This window comes from Staurois parvus, unplaced genomic scaffold (genome assembly GCF_062004578.1).
Source record: "Staurois parvus isolate SC_StPar_1 unplaced genomic scaffold, SC_StPar_1.0 ptg000058l, whole genome shotgun sequence".
In the NCBI taxonomy this organism is placed as follows: domain Eukaryota; kingdom Metazoa; phylum Chordata; class Amphibia; order Anura; family Ranidae; genus Staurois; species Staurois parvus.
Genome location: NW_028317854.1, coordinates 12,726,880 through 12,752,506, shown reverse-complemented (window position 1 = coordinate 12,752,506; position 25,627 = coordinate 12,726,880). Strand labels below are relative to the sequence as shown.

General features: G+C 43.8%; 1 protein-coding gene across 2 annotated transcripts; it reads right to left on the bottom strand.

Annotated features, from left to right (window-relative positions):
• Positions 1–6,993: 6,993 nt before the first annotated feature.
• LOC149469894 (uncharacterized) lies at positions 6,994–25,481 on the bottom strand. Of its 2 annotated transcripts, XM_089668503.1 has the most exons (3): positions 25,399–25,481; positions 19,158–19,299; positions 6,994–9,733 (listed from the first exon to the last, which is right to left on the bottom strand). In XM_089668503.1, exon 3 carries the CDS (start codon positions 9,730–9,732, stop codon positions 7,198–7,200), a length of 2,535 nt encoding a protein of 844 aa, XP_089524629.1. In that variant the 5' UTR covers position 9,733; positions 19,158–19,299; positions 25,399–25,481; the 3' UTR covers positions 6,994–7,197. The 2 variants fall into 2 exon arrangements, with proteins under 2 accessions (XP_089524629.1, XP_089524630.1); XM_089668504.1 differs by lacking the exon at positions 19,158–19,299.
• Positions 25,482–25,627: the final 146 nt, after the last annotated feature.

Sequence of the window (25,627 nt, the reverse complement as noted above, 5' to 3'; positions counted from 1 at the left end):
TGAAACTCCACTCTAGCCACCTCAGATTTGAAGGGCAATTTCTAAACTGCAACTGTACCTTCATTTTTAATATTTCAGAGACATACTATGCATCAAAATGTAGGTCTGGGTCTTGTGATTCTCGCAATATAAAGCTTTTTGGTGTAGGATTTTTAAACTACAACCGTTTGAAGATGGCAACCGCCAGTGAAGTGAGCAAGTTGGAGCAGTTTGTTTTTAACCGCTCTTCTCTGCCCTTGCTGTAGAGTGAGTTGCCATAGGAACCCAGGTGTGTGAGCAGGCAGCAGAGTGACAAGCCACTCCACCCAGTTACTCTGCCCACTCCCGTTGTAGACTACTGGTGGAGGCAAGAACACTTCACACAATTTCCCCAGAAATTGTAGCTTTTCTAGTTTTCTAATACTTCTCTGGGACAAATGTGAAGGGAAATCTATCCAATGGAACACAGACCGCAACAATTAAATTAAACATAAGCAGACCACTGATGAATATGGCTTTCTCTGACTCTTCCTCCCACCTCTTGCACAATTATGACGTATCCAACGCATAATTAGTGCATATGAAGACACGTTGCAGGTCTCTATCAGGTCTATAGGACATAAGAGACCCGCGGTACATCTGTGCTTACATGAAATACCACAAATCCCTCATGCATGCACAGATAGTAGCAGATCTCTGCCAGTCTATGAGACCTGACAGCTTCAGCTTACTCAGGATTTCACATTCACATTCTACGGGGAAAAGAACTTGTGGGCTTCTAAATATTGTAGTCAACCTACTCCCGAAATAAAGATGCTCATAAAACACAAAAAAATGCAGTTCTTTATTAATACATCATTAAATGTATTTTTGAAAATGCACACACCATAAGTACTTGACTTTGACTTGGTATCAAGATTTTGCAGTCTCTGTACAGCAGAGCTGTATGCCTTGAGATTAGCTTTAAACATCAGTAGGTTTAGTAGTAGTTTCTGATGATGCAATATATTTTACTTTGGAATGAGCTGCAGTGGAATGTTATCATAAGACCAAAACAAAGTTTACTTTTATAAAGGCCATGTCCTCTCTGGTAAAGAGCAAGCCAAGGAGTTGTTATCTGATGCCTAGAACTAAAGAAATGCTAGGACATGTGAATTTTCCATTGCCATCCCTTTTATAAGTCACCACTTTTGAGGTAGCAGTACTGGACATGCACTGTACTTGTCAAACTAGCAATACTAAAAAGGGCTCATTCACACATGTGATTAGGACAGGATGGGGGATTCCTGCAGTAAAGAACAAGCGGTTGCCTGTTGTTAGGGACAGATGATTGGCCCTGGGTGCAGTTTATCTCTGTCCAGGGATTATCATCTTTCTCTAACCATACATAACTGCTAGATATGTAGATATATGTGAACAGTAGCAGACAGCTGCAGTTCCTGTTAGGGCCGCAAAAATCACAAATTGGCCCCATGGGATTGCAAAGGCCACTCAGCTTTAATTCAGGATTTAAAGCTTAAAGTGTTATTAAACTCAGGACACTGCATTCACTATATCTGGTCTGCCATAGTAAACAGAACATGGAAATGCAATTATTTTCATAAATATAAACTGCTAAATACCTTTTCTCATCAGTAGTTAGAGCAGTCTTGTGACTTCTATCAGTGTCCAGCAGAGCACTGGTTAAAGTTTGTAGGAGGAGTTTTCATTCTCCTGTCCTGCCCTATGAGGCTGCAGGTCCCATGACCATGTCTGGACAGTGCTGATTGGCCCTGTGTTGATCATATGCACTCTCACAAGAAAAACACAAAACGCTCTAGCAATACACACCACAGTGAGCATGTGCAGCTTGCCCCCGAGCCTGTTTTATCAGGAGATATTTAGGAGACACTGGAAGAAGGGGAGGAACAGAGAAGACAGGATAAAACATTCTTTTTACACAATGCAGAGGATTAACCCATTATGTTCCCTAGTGAGTAGAACAAGCATGCGTTACTGTAGATACTACAGATTTTACTGTTGTGGGTTTAGGAACACTTTAAAAAGTGACTTAAAACTCTCACCTTGTAAAAGAACCTGTTCAGTTTAATATCAAAATGAAAGGAAAAACATTTGTATATACTGTAGATATAAATCATCATAAATACTTTTTTTTTTTTTTAAAGTGATCACATACAGTGCTCCAGAAAGTATTCACAGCACTCAACTTTTGCCACTTTTTTTATGTTACTGCCTTCCAAAATGGATTAAGTTCTTTTTTTTTCCTCTCAACATTCAAACAAACAAATACCCCATAATGACAATGTAAAATAAGTTTGTTTTGAAATCTTTGCAATTTATTTAAAAAAACAAAACAAAAACACACACAACACATGTACACAAGTATTCACAGTCTTTGCCATGACACTCAAAATTGAGCTCTGGTGCATCTTGTGCTCACTAATCATCCTTGAGATGTTTCCACAACTTGATTGGAGTCCACCTGTGGGAAATTCAGTTGATTGGACATGATTAGGAAAGGCATAATGCAGGCCATAGATGGGGAGAAAAACTGCAGATTTTTCTTTTAAAAAACGAAAAAAATCGGTTGTTCAAGTGGCCGACGTTACCATCAATGGTAAAAAAAAAAAAAATCGGCCGATTTTCTACCCGTCTAGAGCCGGCAAAAAGTGTCCCTGCAGAGAGCTCTGCTATTTCTTTGACAGTTCTCTGACAGTTCCTTGACATTTATAGAAGTTGCAACAATGTATCTATTTGTTTCCATTTAGGATACAGATGTTTTTATTCGGAAACAAATAGATACAATGTTTCAACCGCTGTAAATGTCAAGGAACTGTCAGAGAACTGTCAGAAATAGCGGAGCTCTCTGCAGAGACACTTTATGCTGGACTGGAATTCTTCTTATTTTCATCCTTCTTCTTCTTCTTCATCCTCATCCTCTTCTTCTTCCTCATCCTCTTCTTCTTCATCCTCATCCTCTTCTTCATCCTCATCCTCTTCTTCTTCATCCTCATCCTCTTCTTCTTCATCCTCATCCTCTTCTTCATCCTCATCCTCTTCTTCATCCTCATCCTCTTCTTCATCCTCTTCTTCATCGTCTTCCTCTTTTTCTTCTTTTTGTCTTCCTCTTGCAGGTCACTGCTCATGCGCAGATTTTTTATCGGTAAAAAATCGGCCGATTTGCCCACTAATTGCCGCGAAAATCGGCCGATCGGCAAAATCGGCCGATTTTTTTCCAACTTTACCGAAAAAAAAAACCGGCCAAAATACCGAAAAACGGCCGACCAAATCGCCCACTAACGATCCGAAAATCGGCCGATTTTATTTTCGGCCGAAAAATCGGCCGATTTTCGACCCATCTATGGCCTGCATAAGCCTGTCTATATAAAAGGTCTCACAGTTAACAGTGCATGTCAGAGCACACACCAAGCCATGAAGTGCAAGGAAGTGTCCGTAGACCTCCGAGACAGGATTGTATCAAGGCACAGATCTCAAGGAAGGGTACAGAAAATTTTCTGCAGCATTGAAGGTCCCAATGAGCACAGTGGCCTCCATCATCCATAAATGGAAGTAGTTTGGAACCACCAGGAATCTTCCTAGAGTGTGCCGCCCGGCCAAAATGAGCAATCAAGGGAGAAGGGCCTTAGACAGGGAGGTAACCAAGCACCCGATGGTGAAAGAGCTCCAGAGTTTCTCTGGAGAGAGGAGGACCTTCCAGAAGAACAAGGATCGCTGCAGCACTCCACCAATCAGGCCTGTATGGTAGTGGCCAGACAGAAGCCATTCCTCAGTAAAAGGCAAATGGGAGCCCACCTGGAGTATGCCAAAGGCACCTGAGGGACTCTGACCATGAGAAACAAAACCCTCTGATCTGATGAAACAAAGACTAAACTCTTTGGCCTGAATGCCAAGCATCATGTCTGGAAGAAACTAGGCACTGCTCACCACCTGGTCAATACCATCCCTACAGTGAAGCATGGTGGTGGCAGCATCAAGCTGTGGGGATGTTTTTCAGCGGCAGGAACTGGGAGACTAGTCAGGATCGAAGGAAAAATGAATGCAGCATTGTACAGAGACATCCTTGATGAAAACCTGTTCCAGAGTGCTCTGGACCTTAGACTGGGGCGATGGTTCATCTTTCAACAGAACAACGACCCTAAGCACACAATCCACATAACAAAGGAGTGGCTACGGGTCAACTCTGTGAATTTCCTGGAGTGGCCCAGCCAGAGCCCAGACTTGAACCAGATTGAACATGTAACAGAACCGACCCAGTACTTGAGTACTTCCATTAGAATACTGCTTCCCCGTCTGAACACCAACAACAGACACCACAGCCAACCGTACAAGACTAGACAACACCAGTCTTGAAGTAAACCAGGAGGTATACCAGTTTATTTGAACACAGATACAAGATATATATACACTCAGGGGACAGTCCCCCCTCCCTGCATAATGCCACAGGGCGGGGCAATCTACATGTAGTAACAAGAGACACACAGGTATTCAAACTTCACACCAGCAGACAGTCCCATCAGGAAGAAGGGCTGCTGAAAACACCCCCCTCCCCCCCACTAAGTTAATACACAAAAACATACAGTGAAGAAAATAAGTATTTGATCCCCTGCTGATTTTGAATGTTTGCCCACTCACAAAGAAAGGATGTCTAAAAATTGAATGGTAGGTGTATTGTAACACTGATTGAAATTCCGTGGAGGGAGCTGAAAGTTCGAGTTGCCAAATGTCAGCAACCAAACCTTAATGACTTGGAGAGGATCTGCCAAGAGGAGTGGGCCAAAATCCCTCCTGAGATGTGTGCAAACCTGGTGGCCAACTACAGCGAAACGTCTGAAATCTGATGCCAACAAGGGATTTGCCACCAAGTACTAAGGTGTCAGTTTATGAACCAGCGGTAATAGATCGCTGCTCAATTCTCCGGCATTCTCGGAGAACACAGTTCTCCTGTGAATGCCTTTTATGAAGTAGTTCTCCGAACGAAGAGAGAACGGTCTCCAAACGCTGTGGAACGGTCTACAAACGCTGGAAAACGGTTGATTTTACTATAATCTCGTGAGATTACAGTAAAAGATCAGTTTACTAAGCAGAGGTAAATTATCGCTGCTTAGTTTGCGGTCCCTCCGCTTCTCCAGCTCTGGGCTGGAGAATCTGGAGGGAGAACACAGATCTCCAGTGAAGGGATGAACATGTTCTCCGCTGATCTCCTGAGTGTCAAACTGTGAATGACCAGAGAATAACTGCGATCCTCTGAATTGCAGCTATTGTCTGTATCATAAACGGACACCTAAGTCATGTTTTGTGAAGGGGATCAAATACTTATTTCCCTCATGAATATGCAAATCAGTGCATAATTTGTTAGACATGCATTTCTTTTTAATTTTTTGTTACTATTCTGTCTCTCAGTGTTACAATACACCTACCATTCCAGTTTTACACTGATCATTTCTTTCTGAGTGGGCAAACTTTCAAAATCAGCAGGGGATCAAATACTTATTTCCTTCACTGTACATCCCATAATAGGTTCCTCCCAAGCCAAACACACAATAGAACAATGGGATGCAACCACATGACATTAAACAATCAACAACCCCCACACAATATTCAGACAGATCACCCTGTACCCCTAACAGGCACAGGGTGATTTACACATAAGAGGGATATGGGGAGCTGAGACAGGGGTCCCCCCACCTCTCCAAAGTGAGTTGGGTTCCATGGGCCCCCCACCCAAAGTGACTCCCATCACAGAACATCTCTGGAGAGATCTGAAAAAGGCTGTGCACGAACGCTCTCCCTCCAACCTGATGGAGCTTGAAAGGTACTGCAAAGAAGAATGGAAGAAATTGCCCAACAATAGGTATGCCAAGCTTGTAGCATCATACTCAAAACTAATTGAGGCTGTAATTGGAGCTAAAGGTGCTTCAACAAAGTATTGAGCAAAGGCTGGGAATACTTATGTACATGTGTTTTTTTTTTCATTTTTAATAAATTGCAAAGAATTCAAAACTAACTTATTTCACGTTGTCATTATGGGGTATTGTTTGTAGAATGTTGAGGAAAAAAAATGAATTTAATCCATTTTGGAATAAGGCTGTAACATAACAAAATGTTGCAAAAGTTAGGCGCTGTGAATACTCTCTGGATGCACTGTATCCTGTTTGCATCTGCCTAAGAGCAAGAGGAGGAGAAACAGCAGTACACTGGTCAGAGTTCCATAGTAAGTGAGGCATATTTCATACTTCATTAGTGAGGTGGAGCTTAGGGGTAAGGAGTATGTGAGGTAGAATTGAGAAGTGAGGCAGATGTCAGTAGTTATTTGCCCTCTATACCACAATAAACCCACACAGTCCTCCCTGCGCAGCTTACTATTCTCTTTGGACTGTGTTTCCCTTACTTTTCCATAGGTCTGGTAGGAAGGGCTTAAAATTTCTGTTTGCCCTTAGCAGTGGCCAATCACAGTCCCTCATCCCCGGGAAAAAGAACCCCACCACTCCAAGCTGCCACTGATCTCCTCCCCAATTAGCTCAATCATGTTTGGACACAAGTTCGAACCTGTTCAAGCTATCCCACCAGGAAGCTATCAAAGCCAACCACTTACCATAAGTAGCGGAGCCATTCCACACCCAACAGCCGCATGTATGCAAGGGGCGTGCTACAGGGAGGGGAATGGCTCTGTTGGGTTTGCCATCTTCCCAGCAGAAAAGCTCAGGCAGGGTCAGAATGTGTCTGAACAAGACGGGTGCTCATTGCTGCCCCCCACCCCATGGATCTCAGCTGCAGCAAAGAAAAAAAAAAAAAAAAAGCTATTCCTCATTGATATGTAATACGTGAGGGCGCAGTGGCTCCCCTCTCCTTGGCACCCATGATTCAATAAAGGAGGATAAACCACTGCACGTAGCTAATGCTTTTGCTGCCTGATTACAAAAAAATTTAATTTTATAATAAAATTACTCAGCACACAGAACACAGTTACACAGAATAAACCAAAAGAATAAAAGGCCATTTTTTAAAAGGTTTTTTTTTTTTATAGGAATTTTTTGTATTAAATTACAAGATATCCATTTTCAATATAAAATTATTACAAACATAAAATAAACATGTTATATTTACAAATTTAAATGTGCAAATTGTTTAAATAAAATATTGAAATTTTATTTTCAAACTATTGTTTTTGATTGGACTATGTTATCACACACTTTGACATTAAAATGTTTTAATTCCAGCAGCACAGTCCACTACATCAGAGATTATATCCTTCATAAAATCCTGAGAGGTTGGCTGATATATTTTACCCAAAATCCATTCCTTTTTTGCTTTGCTAAAGCCGTAATGGTAACGCAACGTTTCCTCTGATTCTACTGTTGCTTTGGGTTTCCCAATATCGTCTCGTAGCCTATTGATATTATTATTGTGATCCATGGCAGCCAGTTGGGTTCTTGCCACCATTGCATCCATAAAGAAATGATGATGTTTTGAACGATATTTGAGGACCAAGCTATTAAATACTTCAACTTCTCCTGTGTGATAAAATCCAGAAAGGTGCTCAAGGTCCTTTAGGAGTCTTGGATCTTGAACTACAGATTTGAGATGATGTAGAGCTGCAGAACTTGGAGTCAACCACTCATAGTCCCTTGCTTTGTCACTTGTTATAGGTGGATGTGAACATTGATGGTACAAAGTATTACCTGTCCATTCATGTACATTTGCAGAGTGATATCTTATAGAAAGCCATTTCTCTTTAAGTAGCGTAGGATTATTCTGACAAGTGCTTAATGCCCACCACAAATGTTTTTTGGCCAAAGATACCCAGCCAGACAATTCTCTGCAAGTACTTTTTTTACTAGCTGCATGAAGTTTTGTTTCAATAGATTTGGCAAAATGCCATACATCAAATTCATGCTTTATGCATGGATGTCTCTCTTTAATAATTTTTCTAATGGAAACATGTCTGTCAGTGGCAATCACTTTAACCTTTATTTGATCACCTATAATTCGGTCTAGGGCCTCAACAAAAGCCATCTTTTCTAGTGATGCAGAAGAACAACCAGACTGCAGCAGTTCTACCTGAAAATCTATTATGAAATGAGTTTCTGCATCAATTAGGGTATAAGTACAATATTTAGCATTAAACCCTTGTAAATCACATCGTCTATCACCAATTAATGCAACACTTTTGTCTCCTATCTTTTCAATGATCTTACTGCGTTGAGAAGTCCAGTGATGTTTAATGGTTGGAAACATATATTTTCTTTGATTATTGTAGTGTGTAGTTGTTGAAATTGCTGACATACCTAACAGAGAGAAAAAATTTAGCATCTTTAAAAAATTAGACCCGCTACATAAGATTGCTGACGAAATCAACAAGTTGCCTGCAGGCATGCGCCCAATAAAAGGCTGGCTACTCCACAATTTAAATTTGTGTTTGTAACTGCACTCAGCATACACTACTAATGCTGACCCCACCATGTATTTTCTCAGCTCTATTATGATCCCAGTGCAACGTAGATCATGCAAACAATGAGAATTCATAAGCAACTGGTCTAAACATTCTTCAAAGACTAATAATTTTTTCTGCCTTGCCATGTTTACATGTTCTTTATCTGGTGGCAAATATACAAAAGAAAGATCTGGATCCTCAGAATCAACATACAACTCTTCATTCTCCATTTCTTCAGATTTGATTTGCTCTTGGGAGGGATAATGGGCTTCTCTGTCAATTATTTTACTTTGAGGTGTAATAGAAACATCCAAACGACATTCTTCATCAGTAGCAGATACATGTTCTTGTTTCAGTCTTTGATTTTGTGACAATCCAACAACGTAGATGTTTGGATCGTGATGCACTCTGTACTTGTTTTCTTCTTCTATGGCTTGTGGATCCCTTGTGTGTTCTGGTGACATATTTTTACAAAAAGAGGATTGCAAAATATCCTCATTAGATGGTGCCAACGTTTCGGTCTTCAAACGACTGGTTTCCATTACAGGAAGGAAAGTAAGTGGAGGTAATTCAACAAGAGAACACTGTATACCAATAGAAAATGTTGGCTCTGTACACTGCATGCCTCTATTTATTTTCTTTTTTTTGGTATTTCTAGGGATTGTTAGACCATGTGGACAAATTTTACAGTACTTTCTTGTTTGGGTCTGTGTAGGTGTTAGAGGAATATCTAAACTGTGATCAGTACTAAAATAGATACTGTCTCTTGTTGTATCCAAAATGCAGTCTACAAACTGGCTCTCTTCAAGGTCACAGTCAGTCATTTGTAATACAGATCCCTGTAAATAATCATTTTTTTCAGAACTTGCTTCAATAATAGTTATATTTCTTCCAGAGCTACTTTTTGCAGTGTTAGTTGTAGATTCTGTAGTTATGTAAGTATCTGTTCTGAGACGTTTATGATAATTGTGCTCAACATCAGCTCCACTAAATATTAAACTTGTAGTTACAGAGGTTTCACTAATATTTTCCAAATTTAAGGAAGGGTAGGCTGTATTCTTGAGAATCTTTTGTGGACCCCTCTTATTATAATCCGTTTCTTTGAAATGCCGAGAACAAATCCTAAACCTGCCTTTTTCCGATGTTGCAATCCTTTCTAAAAGATATTCAAATTCTTGTCCATGAATGTTAAGTTGTTCAAGCCATATTCTTATGCGATCACGATTTCGGGGAAAGACATGTAAAATTTCTTTGTCTGATCTCCATGAAATGGAGCATGATTTAACAAAACAGCTTGGCATTCTGAAAAATTAAGGGAAAAAAAATGTTATTGTGATGTACTGAAAACTTAAATTGTATTTAGCCATTTACAAAAATATACATTTTAAAAAGAAACAATTGTATTTCCTACATATTATATAATGAAGTTACCAGTACAGTCACTTTTTAAATCACTATTGGAAAGGGCTCTGCATTAATAATTAGGCAGATGACTAAAAAGGTGTACTAGGTGTTTAAAAATTAAAAAAAACAAAAACAAAAAAAAAAAGTTTTAAAAAATTCTAGTATATGTCCAGGCTATACAATAAGTATTTAGCCCTTTCAGTGCAAGAGCTGTTTGTGCACATGTTTAAAAAATCATTTTATACCTGAAGATTACACAAAACCCCCAAACATTATATATTTTCTGAAAGCAGACAGAATAAAATAGCGGTAGTTCCAATTTTTTATGTCACACAATATTACTGCAAAAGGTGTAGGACACACAAAATTTCATTTAAAAACACACTAAAGTGAAGTTTAGGGCAAACACACACACAATAAATGACCAAAATGTTTGGTAAAATAAAAGAGATGAGGTTGTGTTGAGTAAATGGAAACCCAACATGCCAAACCTTAAATTTGCGAGCGCCTGCAGAATGGTGACAAACTTCAGTACCCTATATTTTCTATAGGCGACCCTTCAAAAGCCCCTACAGGTCATCTGTTTAGTGTTAGAGGGTCTTATCGTGCTCACTCCGGTGTTCATGGCGATATGAAACATGTGCATCACAAATGGGGTTTTCACGAGTAGGCGCCTCCGTCGCATGCGTTTACGTTTGTGCGTGCATATATATGAGGGGGTGACCTCAAAAAAAATTTATGGGGGGGTGAGATGTTGTGTTTAGGGGTAGCTGTTCTAGCGGGGCAAAGTGACAGTGGTGACCCAAAAGTGACATCATGCACGCCGCTTTCTGCGTCACAGCAAAAAGGGGAGGAAAGTGGAAGAGTGTCCACTTTCCTCTCCACCCGCCATGCTGCTGCCTGGACCCGCAGATGGGCAAGTAGAGCCCAGAATACAAGGCGGGGGAGGAGCATTACCTGGGGCTGTGGAAGAAATCGTGTGGCAGCGTAGTCGACTCGCTGCTTTCACCTGACAGGCAGGAGTCTGCCTGTCAGTTTATACACAATCCTGGTGGCTGCAGCCACTAGATTGTGTATAAAAACCCCCGCTGTCAGGTCTGTACGACATACTGACCTGGCGGTGAAAGGGTTAAATGGACCTACGGCCTTGAGATTTTAAACTGTCTAGCTATAAACACTGCTCAAAAAAATTAAAGGAACACTTTGACAACACATCAGATCTCAAATGGGGAGAAATATTATGCTGGATATCTATACGGATATGGATTGGGTAATGTTTTAGGAACGTAAGGATGCCCCATTGTTTGATGGAAATTAAAATGATCAACCTACAGAGGACTGAATTCAAAGCCCCCATATGCTTGTATGCATGCCTGACAGTTTTGGACTGTCTGAGGTGCAACCTGGCAGAGTCGAATGGACCAAAACATAATATCCCAGGTGTGTTCTATTGGATTTAGGTCAGGTGAGCGCGTGGGCCATTCAATGGTATCAATTCCTTCATCCTCCAGGAACTGCCTGCATACTTTTGCCACATGAGGCCGGGCATTGTCGTGCACCAGAGGAACCCAGGACCCACTGCACCAGTGTAGGGTTTTAGAATTGGTCCAAGGATTACATCCCGATACCTAATGGCAGTGCACCATTGTCTAACCTGTAGAGGTCTGTGCATCCCTCCATGGATATGTCTCCCCACACCATCACTGACCCACCACTAAAACGGTCATGCTGAACGATGTTACAGCATAATGTTCTCCATGGCTTCTCCAAACCTGTCAGGAATCGCGGCGTCCTGTCGGCCGGCGCACGCACACTGGCGACGGCTCACGCCGGGACACAAGCACCAGGTCCCGGCAAACCGCAGATGACAGGACGCCGCGCATGCACAGTAGGAGCCGCGGGCGCGCCTCGGGCAGCCAATGACAGCCCGGGGGCGCGTCCTGGACGGCCAATGACAGTGCAGGGCGCAATATTTAAAGATGCCCTGCACTGTCACTAATCGCCGCAAGGTCTATGTTCCTGAGTTCCTGTACCTGAGTTATTGACCCCGATTGCCCTGACTACGCTGCCTTCTCCTGTGTTTGACCCGGATTGTCCTGACTACTCTGCCTTCTCCCCTCCTGACTCCCGGCTTGTTTGACCTATCTGCGGACTGATTTATCCTGCGGACCCTGCGTGTGACCTGACGACTCTCCGCCTGCCGATTCTGTACCTCGCCTACCCCACGGGACCACTGCTCGTGATCCATCCTGCTAGGTCCTGCCGCCCTCCTCACATCTGGCTCTCCCAGTACCTATACATCCCCGGAGGTTCCCTCTGCCACTGGTGGGCCTGCTCAGAGGTCGTGACCTAGTCCTGGTCTGTTACAAGTCCATCCCCACCATCAGGGGCCCTGGTGAAAGCACAGACCGGGACTTAGACTCCACGCTTTGGGTAGGTCTGTCAAGTGGGCAGCCAGAGGCACCACCTGGCGGATCATAACAAAACCCTTTCAAGTCTGTCACATGCTCAGAGTGAATCTGCTCATCTGTGAAAAGCACATGACGCCAGTGGTGGACCTGCCAATTTTGGTGTTTAATGGAAAATGCCAATCGAGCTCTATGGTGCTGAGCAGTGAGCACAGGGCCCACTAGAGGACGTCGGACCCTCAGGTCACCCTCATGAAGTCTGTTTCTGATTGTTTGGTTAGAGACATTCACACTAGTGGCCTGCTAGAGATCATTTTGTAGTGCTCTGGCAGTGCTCATCCTGTTCATCCTTGCACAAAGGAGCAGATACTGGTCCTGCTGATGGGTTAAGGACCTTCTACAGCCCTGTCCAGCTCTCCTAAAGTAACTGTCTCCTGGAATCTCCTCCATGCTCTTGAGAATGTGCTGGGAGACACAGCAAACCTTCTGGCAATGGAACATATTGATGTGCCATCCTGGAGGAGTTGGACTGCCTGTGCAACCTCTGTAGGGTCCAGGTATCGCCTAATGCTACCAGTAGTGACACTCACCCTAGCCAAATGCAAAACTAGTGAAAAACAGTCAGAAAAGAGGAGTAGGGAAAATAATGTCAGTGATCTACACCTGTAAAAGCATTCCTGTTTTGGGGGTCATCTCATTGTTGCCCATCTAGTGTACCTAATAATTTAATTAACAATAAATTTAACACCAAAGCAGTTGAAACTGATTAACAACCCCCTCTGCTACTTAATTGACCAGATCAATATACCAGGAGGTTAATTGACTTGATGCTATTGCTAGTGTTACTTTAATTTTTTTTTTTTTTTTTTTTTTTTTAGCAGTGTACATACATTTTCCAGTTTATCAGACATTGGCTGCAAAATTAAAAAAAAAAAAAAAAAGAAGGAGGTCTTTGGAATGGAGTCTTCATCATGAGCCATCATCACTCTGGAGACATAGACTACTTAATTTTGTTTGAAGACCCACAGCAAGGTATTTTGTTTTCCAAATGTTAAGCTATGACTTCATAACAGAACTGAATTGTATAGGTTTTTACCTTTATGCATTCTACGCGTTAAAGTGGAAGGAGATGCTTGCTTATGATTAACTCCAAGCAAATCAGTTACACCATACTAGTACATTGATATTTAAACAATGTTTCTTTGGAGGCACACTTACAGCTCTCCATTGCTATTGCAAGCCAAAGCGAGGCTAGGAGGAGCTGAAGCACATTCCTGTTGAAGCTCTCATGAATTAGGAAGCCTTTGCATTATCATTCATGAAAAAATGTATAGCATCACAGATGGTCCTGGGCCAGGCCGGTTGGAGCAATGCTGTGATGCTTACACAGACAACGGTTCAAGGAAGTGCCTATGAGCAGCTACATTTGACTGAACAGGCACACCGTTTTCAGTAAAGCGCAGGAGAATTGAGATTGTCTAGATTGGACTAGTGTTTCTAATCAAACAACCAGCAATTAGAATAATGCATAATATATACATTTTAGTTTTTGTACATACCAACCAAGGGCAGATTTTCATTTAGAACTGGAATTCAGCTTTAAAAAGGTGAAAAAAAAAACAAAAAAAAAAACACAACCCACTACCTGTCCTCCCCAATCCCTAAACAGCTCCTCTCACGAGTCCAGCACTGTCCTCTCTGCAGCATCGCTCTCACAAGAGACACAGGCAGCAGCAAGAGCCAAAGGTTCCTACTAGGTTCCTACTAGTCAGCCAAACTCCTATGCGGAGTTAGCAGGGCCGTGGCCTACTGACACTGTGTCTATTGACTCACACAGACTGGCTCAGAGGCATGCCCGAACAGGCGCCCTCTTCAGTATGTAGCTTGCTGAAGGGGACATTCGTAGAAGGGAGACGTGGACAGCGCTGGCAAGAGACTCTAAAAAAATGCACCTGCTCTGTGCAAGTGGCCCCATACCTACTTTTCTGAATAATAAAAAAAAAAACCCTTTACAATCATTTTAAATTCACAGACTTTAATTGACAGTAATTGTGTTACTGGGTGACACCAGATGCTCTGGGGTCAAAGGATGACACCGTGTTTTCATCAGAAGGGCTCTAGAGGAATACTGAGGCAGGGTGTTGTGATGTTTTCAGTAATCTATGTACAGCACCATGACCAGGCTTCCCACCAGCTATGCATACACAAGCACAAAAATGCAGTGGCGACACCTCAGGGTTTATAATAAAGTATGAAGTGAAAACAGAAGGTTTTATTAAAAAAATTTCATTAGCATTTGGATTAAGGGGATTATTATTATACAGGATTTATATAGCGCCAACAGTTTGCTCAGCGCTTTACAAAATAACGGGAGACAATACAGCAACAATACAAGAGGGATAGGAGGGCCCTGCTCCTTGGAGCTTACAATCCAGGGGATGAACCAGGAAAGACAAACTATAAGCAAATTATACTTCAGCTTTAACATTTTTGTGTGATTGTGGTGATTGGGGTTTAGATGGCATTTAAATTCTTGTCAACTTCTTTAACCAAAACACTTAGGTTCTTTTCCTAGGTTCCTGGGTTCTCAAGCTCCTTTCATTTAACTAACCATTGTTCTGTATAAATGTAGCAATCTCATTCTGTGCCCCCCCCCCTCCATATTGTGGGACCCAATACAGCCTGTCTGACATCACTGGGTGACGCTGCCGGATGCTCTGGGTTCACCCCGTGATGTGGGAATCTCTGGAGTCACCCTCTGATGGATTGCCTAGGGTCACAGGATTCACAGAAACATAAAAAAATATAAATACACAATTAAAAATCCCTATTCCCATTAGTAATAATTTCTGCATGTTTATGGAGGAGATAAACTCTTCTATAGATTTTAATCTATTCTATTATTTGCATATAAAAGGAAAAATGAATACTTTAGTATAGAGAAAAAAAAAAACTCACTTGTAAATAATAGACTTTTCCTGAGGTGCTGTGTAACTGCCGAGAGGAGAAGATGCAGAGGAGTAGCTGGTGTAAGGATCTCTGGAGTCACTTTTAATCACAAAGCATAAGCGAAGCTGCAGTGTCCACCAATGCCTGTGCATTCGGGAGCGCAGGCAGCATTAGGACATCAGGACATAGTCCTAAGCCTGGGAGTGCCCCCATCAAGTGGGGGGGGGGGGGGGGGACGCTGATAAGAAGGAAAACAAATATATATAAGAAAGGAGAAGCTTTAACTGCTTCCTGTCCGTCCTATGGCAGAAATACTGGTACAGGGCGGAAGGGGTGCACAAAAACACGTATATTTAACTTTTGCAGTTCCGGGTAGGGGGCACATGCATGCCCTACCCGCGTCTCCGTTTGCGGCCTCGCCCGTCAATCACCAGGTCCCGGCCGGTGATTACTCACAGGCACCCGGTAATCGTCTAGTATAACCAACGGGGAGAGAACTGTATGTAAACAAATACAGTTCTCTCCCCTCTCAGCTCCTGCACACTGCTTTGTATGGTTCTGCATAGCAGAGCCATACAAAGCAGTGTGCTTACAGTTGAAAGCACACACACAGCACGTTGTGAAACGGCACACAATTTACCCTTTGATTGCTCCACGTATTAACCCCTTCCTGCCCAGTGCCATTAGTTCTGTGTTGGTACTTTTTATTAGCACTGATCACTGTATTGCTGTCACTGGAGATGTCAGTGACACCAAGTCAGTTCCCCCCAGAGGCAGAATGCCCGCCGCAGTCCCGCTATAAGTCGCTGATCGCAGACATTACTAGTAAAAAATCAAATTTAAAAATTCCAGTATATATATATATATATATATATATATATATATATATATATATATTACACACAGCCATTTGTAAACGCTATAAACGTGCACATAAACCAATTAGTAGTTTACACGTATTGGGATTTTTTTTTTGTTAGCAAAGACATGTAGCAGAATACATTTTGCCCTAAATTTGATTTTTTTTTACTGCATGTTTAATAGCAAAAAGTCCAAAATATTGTTTTTTCCTCAAAATAGTTTTTTTTTTTGTTTATAGCGCAAAAAAAAAAAAAAAAGTGATCAAATACCACCAAATGAAAGCTCTATTTGTGGGGGGAAAAAGGAAGTAAATTTAATTTGGCTTCAGCGTTGCACGACCGCCCAATTGTCAGTTAAAGTAACACAGCGCCGTAATGCAAAAAAATGGCCTGGGCAAGAAGGGGGGTAAATCCTGGAGGGCAAGTGGTTAAAGGATAAGTTCACCTTTTGAAACAGGTTACATGTTGCACACGTTTTTAGGTCCCACATGGCTGAGTCATCCACAAAATTCTGTAAATGAGCTACAAGTCCCGACAGCCTTAACGGCTGTCCTCTTGTAGTTCTCAATGAACTGCCATGGCTCTGTGGAGCAGTGTGGCAGTTCACCGATTCTTACGGTCAGTATATCTGCTTGCCCGTACATCCCATACCAGCAAGCAGATATACGGACAGATCTGCAAAAGACCTGCATGGCACCAGAGATCTGCTAATTGCTGGTGCAATGCTTTCCAGGCTCCGGCAACCAAAAATAATAAAATGCACATTTTATTTTTTTTACCTGCAAAGAAATGTGAATTTATTATTTTTTGTCAAAAGGTGAACCTTCCCTTTTAAACAAAGTTTAGGCTTATTGCTTTCAGTTATTGATAAGGAACATAAATTAACTTCACCTCTAGAAGCCATGTATACACTATATCATCAAAAGTATTGGGCCCCCCTCCAAATCATTGGATTCAGGTGTTCCAATCACCTCCATGGCCACAGGTGTATAAAATCAAGCACCTAGGCGTGCAGACTGCTTCTACAAAACATCTGTGAAAGAATGGGTCGCTCTCAGGAGCTCCGTGAATTCAAGCAAGTTACCGTGATAGGTTGCCACCTGTGCAAAATGTCCATCCGTGAAATTTCCTTGTTACTAAATATTCCATGGTCAACTATTAGTGGTATTATAACAAAGTGGAAGCAAATGGGAACAGCAACTCAGCCACGAAGTGGGAGGCCACATAAAATGACAGAGCGGGGTCAGCGAATGCTGAAGTGCACAGAAGTCGCCAACTGTCTGCAGCCAATAGCTAAAGACCTCCAAACTTTTTGTGGCCTTCAGATTAGCACAACAGTGCATAGAGAGATTAATGAAATGGGTTTCCATGGCCGAGCAACTGCATCCAAGACTTGACATCACCAAGTGCAATGCAAAGCCTCAGATGCAGTGGTGTAAACCACGCCTTCCACTGGCCTATAAAGCAGTGGACACGTGTTCTCTGGAGTGACTAATCACGCTTCTCTGTCTGGCAATCCGATGGACGTGTCTGGGTTTGGCAGTTGCCAGGAGAACGGTACTTGCCTGACTGCATTGTCCCAAGTGTAATGTTTGGTGAAGGGGGGATTATGGTGTGGGGTTTTTTTTTTAGGGGTTGGACTTGGCCCCTTAGTTCCAGTGAAGAGAACTCTTAAGGGGTCAGCATACCAAGACATTTTGGACAATTTCATGCTCCCAACTTTGTGGGAACAATTTGGGGATGGCCCCTTCCTGTGGAGGAACTTGACTGGCCTGCACAGAGTCCTGACCTCAACCTCAATCCAATAGAACACCTTTGGGATGAATGCAAGCCAGGCCTTCTCGTCCGACATCAGTGCCTGACCTCAAAAATGCGCTTCTGGAAGAACAGTCAAAAATTCCTATAGACACACTTCTAAACCTTGTACATAGGCTTCCCAGAAGAGTTGAAGCTGTTATAGCTGCAAAGGGTTGGCCAACTCAATATTGAACCCTACAGACTAAGACTAGGATGCCAGTAAAGTTCCTGTGCGTGTAAAGGAAGACATCCCAATACGTTTGGCAATATAATGTACATTTTTATGGACTTGCAAGAAAGCGGTTATACAAGGGTCATGGATGCAGCTATGATCCTAGGATCCTCTTGTTCAGCCAATGACTGGCTTTCCAACATTACGATCCAAGTGGCTATATAGCTGCCTGATCACTTTTACAATGCTCGGAAGGTGTCCCAGCACTGTACCTGAGCTCTTCTGTTCCACCAGGGAGCCCAGGACCACTATATGTGGTCAGGTCAGCTGTGCCCATAGAAGCAAGAAGATCATCCATTCCTCCCTCTTCTCTGACAAATAAAACTAGAATTGACAAGGATTTTGTCAACTCCAGCTTCACGTTTACCTGGCTGCTACTGGCCAGGGAAGCAGCCAATAGAACCGATCTCACATTGATCAGCTGCCTTGGAGGGTAGAGGTGGGATCAGGAGTCTTACAGACCCCCCCGATCTCTCAATAAGGAGTACCCAATAAGGATGCCCATGCCATCTCATGTGATGTTGTTCATCCCTTGTGATAGCAAGCAAGCTGAATGAAAAAAAAAAAAAAAAACATTTAAAAGCAACCCCTTCATGGTCCCTCTGTGCTCACATGCAAACGTACACCCAGGTCCCGCACACATTAGTAACCAGTTATTGCACTACTACACACGTGAGGTATCACTACTATTTTTAGAGCAATGCTTCTATAACTAGAGCTCTTTGTTCAACTCTAACCAGGTAACCTGTAAAGGCTTTTAAAATCACCTATGGTGATTAAGTCCCAAAGTTTACCATTTCACGGGCGTGCAACATTTTAAATTTTGACATGTTTGGTATCCATTTACTCAGCACAACATTATCTTTTATATTTTACAAAAAGAATGGGAGTATTTATTCCCAAAATTTGCATTTAATAAACAGCTGCACAAATACGGTGTGACATAAAAAATTGCAATAGCCAACATTTTATTCTCCAGGGCCTCTGCATTCAGAAAATAATGAAATAATGTTTGGGGTTTCTAAGTAGCTGTCTAGAAATATATAAAAAAAAAAAAAAAGCAAAGTTACACTTACGGTAACGCCTTTTCCAGGAGTCTTTCAGGACAGCACCTTGAGAGACTTCGGCTCCTCCCCACCTGAGGAAACACCTCCACCCAGAATAAAAGTGCAGTCTCCCCACACCGACCTCAGTTCCTGACTTGGCACCTCCGATCACCTGGAGAGACACAATACAAGACACAAAAAAAGAAAACGTACCGTATAGCCAAATGCTAAAAAAGGGTGGGTAACTGGCACTGTCCTCAAAGATTCCTGGAAAAGGCGTTACCGTAAGTGCAACTTTGCTTTTTCCCCTCCCCATCTTTCAGGACAGCACCTTGACAGGATACCCAAGCACTTACCCCTAAGCCGGGACCACCACTTGCAGAACCTTGCATCCGAAGGTAGACTGAAAGGGTCTCCTCTTTTCTATTATTTAGGAGGGTGGAAACTAACCTAGCTGAAAACCCCTTGCTCCTCAGCAGCTGTTCCTCAGAAACCAGGCTGCTAGGCTCCATCTGTCTACCTAGGGACAAAGGACTGGACCCTGGATCTGCCCCTCTCTTCTGGTAGCCAAGAACCCTGCGCCACAGACCCCTCTAGGTGCGCTTGCGTCTGTTGCAACTTCCCTGGTGATGGGCAAGACTCATAACAGCCCTTGAGCCAAATTGGAAATCTTTACCCGGGGGTACCTGTACCAAGGAGTCCAAAGCCACCTGCCAGCAATCCCAGATGTCCAGAATGAACAGCTGGAGGGGCCGCAAATGAAAACTTGCCCACTGTACCGCCGGGATGGACGAGGTTAGCAGGCCCAACACCGACCTGGACTCTCTTAGGGACACGGCCTGGTTCCATAGCAGCTGGCCTATTCCACTGTCCAACTCTAGGATTTTCTCCCGGGGTAGAAAGGTTTTCTGAACGGTGGAATCCAGCTCGTAGCTCAGGTACACCATCCTTTGGGCAGGGACCAAATTCGACTTGGCTAAGTTTATTAGCCAGCCTAAACTCTCAGGTTTCTCGTCACCAAGGATATATGGTTATGTCCCGCGTCAGCAGTTCCTCTTAGTCTGCAAATAATAGATCGTCCAGGTAAGCCACCAGCAAGACTTCCCTTAGACGAAGGGGCACCAGGGCCTCGGCCACTATCTTTGTAAAAATCCGGGGCAAAAAGGAAAGCCCAAAGGGCAAGGCTCGGAACTGCAGGTGAAGGATTCCCCTGGGTCCCTGTACCGCCAACCTGAGGAATTTCTGAAAGGCATCCACAATTGGAACGTGTAGGTAGGTGTCCCTTAGATCTATTGATGCCAGAAAGCATTTTGGGGGGGGGGGAAGAGACCTGAACGAGAAAATGGAATCCATACGGAATTTCTTGAATGTTATGGTCTCATTCAAGGGCCTGAAGTTCAGAATGAGCCTGTACTTCCCTGAGGGCTTTCTGACCACAAAGACGTGTGAATAAAAACCCTTGCCGTTATCTGCGGAAGGGACCCTGATGACAACCCTCTGCTCTTCCAACTCCTGCAAAGAAAGCAGGGCCGAGGCCTTCTTTGCACATCTTGGGAGCTCCGTCACTAACAACCTCTGTGGAAGCGGTCTCCGAAACTCCAGGTGGTACCCCCTCTCACTATACCCAGAATAAAAGGATTGGAGGACACTGCTTCCCGCTGTGGGAGGAAGACCCCCAATTTTCCGCCCACTGGACGAACACAGTCAATGCGACTTTTGGGGCTACTCAGGAGAACGGAAAATCGCTCCTCCCCTGCCACTTCCTTTTTGGCCCCAGGGCCTTTTCTTTACCTCTGGCCTAATGGCTTGTGCCCGCTTCTGGGGACGAAACTCCCCCCCCCACGCCTGGATTTCTTAAGGGGAAAGGCCTTTTTCACATCTGCAGTGACATCCAGCACCATCTCAAGACCTGGGCCAAAAAGAAGATCCCGTGTGAAGGGGATGCCACAGAGTTTAACCTTGGAGGCAGTGTCCCCCTGCCATGTCTTAAGCCACAGGGCTCTGCGGGCAGAGTTAATTAGGGCCACTGACCTCACCATCATCCTTAACGACTCCATTGAGGCGTCTGCAATATAGCCCACCCACTGTAGTAAGGTCTGGAAGGATGCCAATATCTTGTCCTATGGGGATCCTGCCATAATATGGGCATGTAGCTGTGTGAGCCAATATTCCATGTTCTGAGCTACCACTGTAGTGGCCATGGCAGGCTTTAGGTTGGATAGTGTGGAATCCCAGGACTTTTTAAAGGAGGGAATCTGCCCTTCTGTCCATGCAGTCAGACAAGACCCCCATGTCCTCAAAGGCAAGATCCATCTTCCTGGCTACCTGAGAGAATGCTGCTTTCAGCTTGAGGATGTTATTCTACACCGCGGACAAATCCTCGTCAAACGTGAACCTGCGTTTGAGAGATTTAGCAAAGAAAGGCTCTCTTGAGATCCTGCCACTCCCTCTTTATAGGTTTCTACTAGTACGTCATGGACAGTGAAGAATCTATGCTTTTGTTCCTCTATACCCTGATACATCTGATCATGCAGCGTGAGGGGCTTCTTATCTTCCTTAATCTCCAAGGTAGCATAAATGGCTCCCAGTAAGTCATCAACCTCCTCCAGGGACAGCTTTTATCTAGAGGCGCCTCTGGACTCGCTCGAGAGACCTTCCCCTTCAGAGTCTGTCTGGGACTCCAAGTTCGGGGATGGGTCATCCTTCACCAACTTAGTTCTCGGACCCTCCATCTCCCTACTGGTCGCCGGGGAAGCCTCAATTTGTTTGAGCTCTGTGTCTGAGGTAGAGATAAATTCTCGACCAGAGATCTAAAGGAATCAAAAGTAGCCATCAGTTCCCTAAATGACTTAACCAGGTCCTTCTGGGAAGGAGCTTCCTCCCTGATCAGGTCCTCAATACAAGACTCACACAGCACCTTCGTCCAGGAGTCTTTGAGGGTCACCCTGCATAAGGGGCACTTCTTTTTAGCCCCGTGGTGTGGCTTGGTCTTCTCCCTGGCTTTCACCTAAAAACAGAACACACAGAAACAGGGATCCCATTAACCATAGACAGGGCTGGCCTCCCCCTGTCTGGCAGGGCACGGGAATCTTCTAAATTAAGACCCCCTCCAACCCCTGCTCTAGTCCCTCCGACCACCAAGACGGCTGAAGACACCCCCTGCAGCTAGGGGCCAATCAGATAGGTGGGAAAAAAGCTCCTCTGAGCCACCTACCTGAGGCTGGCTGGTCCTGGCGTCACCTGGTCCCAGCGCCTCTGCTCCAGACATGGCCCGAGGTGGTGGTCCGCCTTGAGGTCCTGCGTCACCCACCTCTGCATTATGCAGCCCTCAGCACCGGCTACATTCCGGTCCACATTTCAAGGGACGCGGCCAGGAGCCGCATCCCGGAAGGAAGTCCCACATCTCCACCGGAAGGGACTTCCCCCCCGTCATCCGACACATGGTGGGGCAGCAGTACCTCTCCCTAGGTCCCCTTATACAAAGAAAAGTGGACGCCCGGCACCCCAAACCTCCCCCAGTGGGGGCCAGGCCAGAGAAAAATGCAGGTAAGGGGACAGCCCCCCACCCCACACCAAGGGGGCCCGGTCCCTCCTTCCGCAATATGGGGGACGGACGGACCGCACTTAGTCCAAACCCCCCCAATCTACCAGGCAGAGCGTGACCCTCTAACAGCGCTGGAAGAGCTATTGAGACCGTGTCTCCCCACCAGAGGAAACACCATTACTGAGGGCAGTGTGGGGAGGCCACACTTTTATTCTGGGTGGCGATGTTTCCTCAGGTGGGGCGGAGCCAAAGTCTCTCAAGGTGCTGTCCTAAAAGACGGGGAGGGAAAAAAAAAGCAGATTTTAACATGCATAGGAAAATGTAATCACTGCCCCCAACAGCAATTGGTGAAAGACTTTAACCGCTTGCCCTCCGCCCTATAGCAGAAATACTGTATAAATCACGTATATATACAGTGGATATAAAAAGTGTACACACTCCTATTAAAATATCAGGTTTCTGTGATGTAAAAAAAATGAGACAAAGAATCATTTCAGAACATTTTCCACCTTTAATGTAACTGAAATCTTTTAGGTGGAGGGAAGTAAAAATAAAAAAAAATAAAATATTATGGTTGCATAAGTGTGCACACCCTTAAACTAATACTTTGTTGAAGTCCCTTTTAATATTTTTACAGCCCTCAGTCTTTTTGGGTATGAGTCTATCAGCATAGCACATCTTGACTTGGCAATATTTGCCCACTCTTCCTTGCAAAAACACTCCAAATCTGTCAGATTGTGAGGGCATCTCCTGTGCACAGCCCTCTTCAGATCACCCCACAGATTTTCAATCAGATTCAGGTCTGGGCTCTGGCTGGGCCATTCCAAAACATTAATCTTCTTCTGGTGAAGCCATTCCTTTGTTGATTTGGATGTATGCTTTAGGTCATTGTCATGTTGAAAGATGAAGTTCCTCTTCATGTTCAGCTTTCTAGCAGAAGCCTGAAGGTTTTGTGCCAATATTGACTGGTATTTGGAACTGTTCATAATTCCCTCTACCTTTACTAAGGCCCCAGTTCCAGCTGAAGAAAAACAGCCCCAAAGCATGATGCTGCCACCACCATGCTTCACTATGGGTATGGTGTTCTTTTAGTGATGTGCAGTGTTGTTTTTTTGCCAAACATATCTTTTGGAATTACGGCCAAAAAGTTCAACCTTGGTCTCATCAGACCATTGCACATTTTCCCACATGCTTTTGGGAGACTTTAGATGTGTTTTTGCAAAATTTAGCAGGGCTTGGATGTTTTCTTCGTACGAAAAGGCTTCCATCTTGCCACTCTACCCCATAGCCCAGACTTATGAAGAATACGGGAGATTGTCACATGTACCACATAGCCAGTACTTGCCAGATATTCCTGCAGCTCCTGTAGGCCTCTTGGCAGCCTCCAAGACCAGTTTTCTTCTCATCCTATTTGAAGGGACGTTCAGTTCTTGGTACTGTCAGTGTTGCGTCATATATGCTCCACTTGATGATGACTGTGTTCCATGGTATATCTAATGCCTTGGAAATTCTTTTGTCCCCTTTTCCTGACTGATACCTTTTAACAATGAGATCCCTCTGATTATTTTAGTTTTTTGTTTATTCCCCTCCCCCCCAAAAAGATTCCAGTTTTTCAACTGAGTTATACAGTTTATAGGTTACATTAAAAGTGGAAAAAGTTCTGAAATGATTTTTGTCTCATTTTTTTACAGCTCAGAAACCTAACATTTTAATAGAGGTGTGTAGACTTTTTATATCTACTGTACGGGATTTAGCATTTTCAGGTAGGGGGCACGTGAGCCCTACCCGTGCCACCATTGGTGGCTTCAGCTGTTGATCACCAGGTCCCAGCAGGCAATTCCCCACTAGAACCTGGCAATCGCCGAGTATCCCTGATGGGGGGAGAGGTCTGTATATAAACAATACAGATCTCTCCCGTCAGCTCCAGCACACTGCTTTGTATTGCTCTGTAAAACAGCACAGTTAACCCTTTGATCAACCCAGATGTTAACCCCTTCTTGCCCAGTGCACTGATCACTGTATTGGTGTCACTGGGGATGTCAGTGACAGTCAGCCCCCCCCCCCGGTGTCAGAATGCCTGCTGCAGTTTACTAATATTATATATACTAATATAAAAAAAAATTCCAATATACCACCATTTGTAAACACTATAACTTTCACGTAAACTGATTAATTTCCACATATTGGGATTTTTTTTAGGAAAGACATGTAGCAGAATACATTTTGACCTAAATTTATGATGAACTTTGATTTTTAAATTGTTTTATTGGACATGTTTAATAGCAAAACGCCAAAAATATTGTTTTTTTTCTCCTCAGAATTGTCAGTCTTTTTGTTTATAGTGCAAAAAATAAAAACCGCACAGGTGATCAAATCTCATTTATGGGGGAGGGGGAAAAAAAGGACAAATTTAATTTGGGTGCAGCGTTGCTTGACCACATAATTGTCAAAGTAACACAGCACAAGAACGCAAAAAATGGCCTGGTCAGGAAGGGGTGGGTAAATCCTCTGGAGGGCAAGTGGTTAATGGAAACAGATCAGAGGTGGGGGCAGCAGGGAGAGAGGACTGAGCAGGTGACTTATTAACCTGTGTAGGCCTGGTGATCCCAGCCTGAGCCCGGACATTACAAAGGAGGAGGGGAGCTCGAACTGGAGATGCATACTGGCACCACAGACAACCACCTCCCTCCTCCGAACACACAGTGTGTGAGCCCAGCACCGACTCACCTCACACCACAACCGAACACCGCGCCAACCACAACCACTGACCGGTGCAATAATCAATTTTGCTCCTCACTGCCTTCTGCGCATGCCCGGACTCAGCCACCTCCAATCAAACGATTCTGATGTAGTGTGGGGGAGGGGCCGAACGAACAAGGCTAAGGAAAATTAACCCCACAGCTGCCGGGCAGGCACATACACAGGGGAGCGAGGAGGAGCCGAGCGGCGCACACGT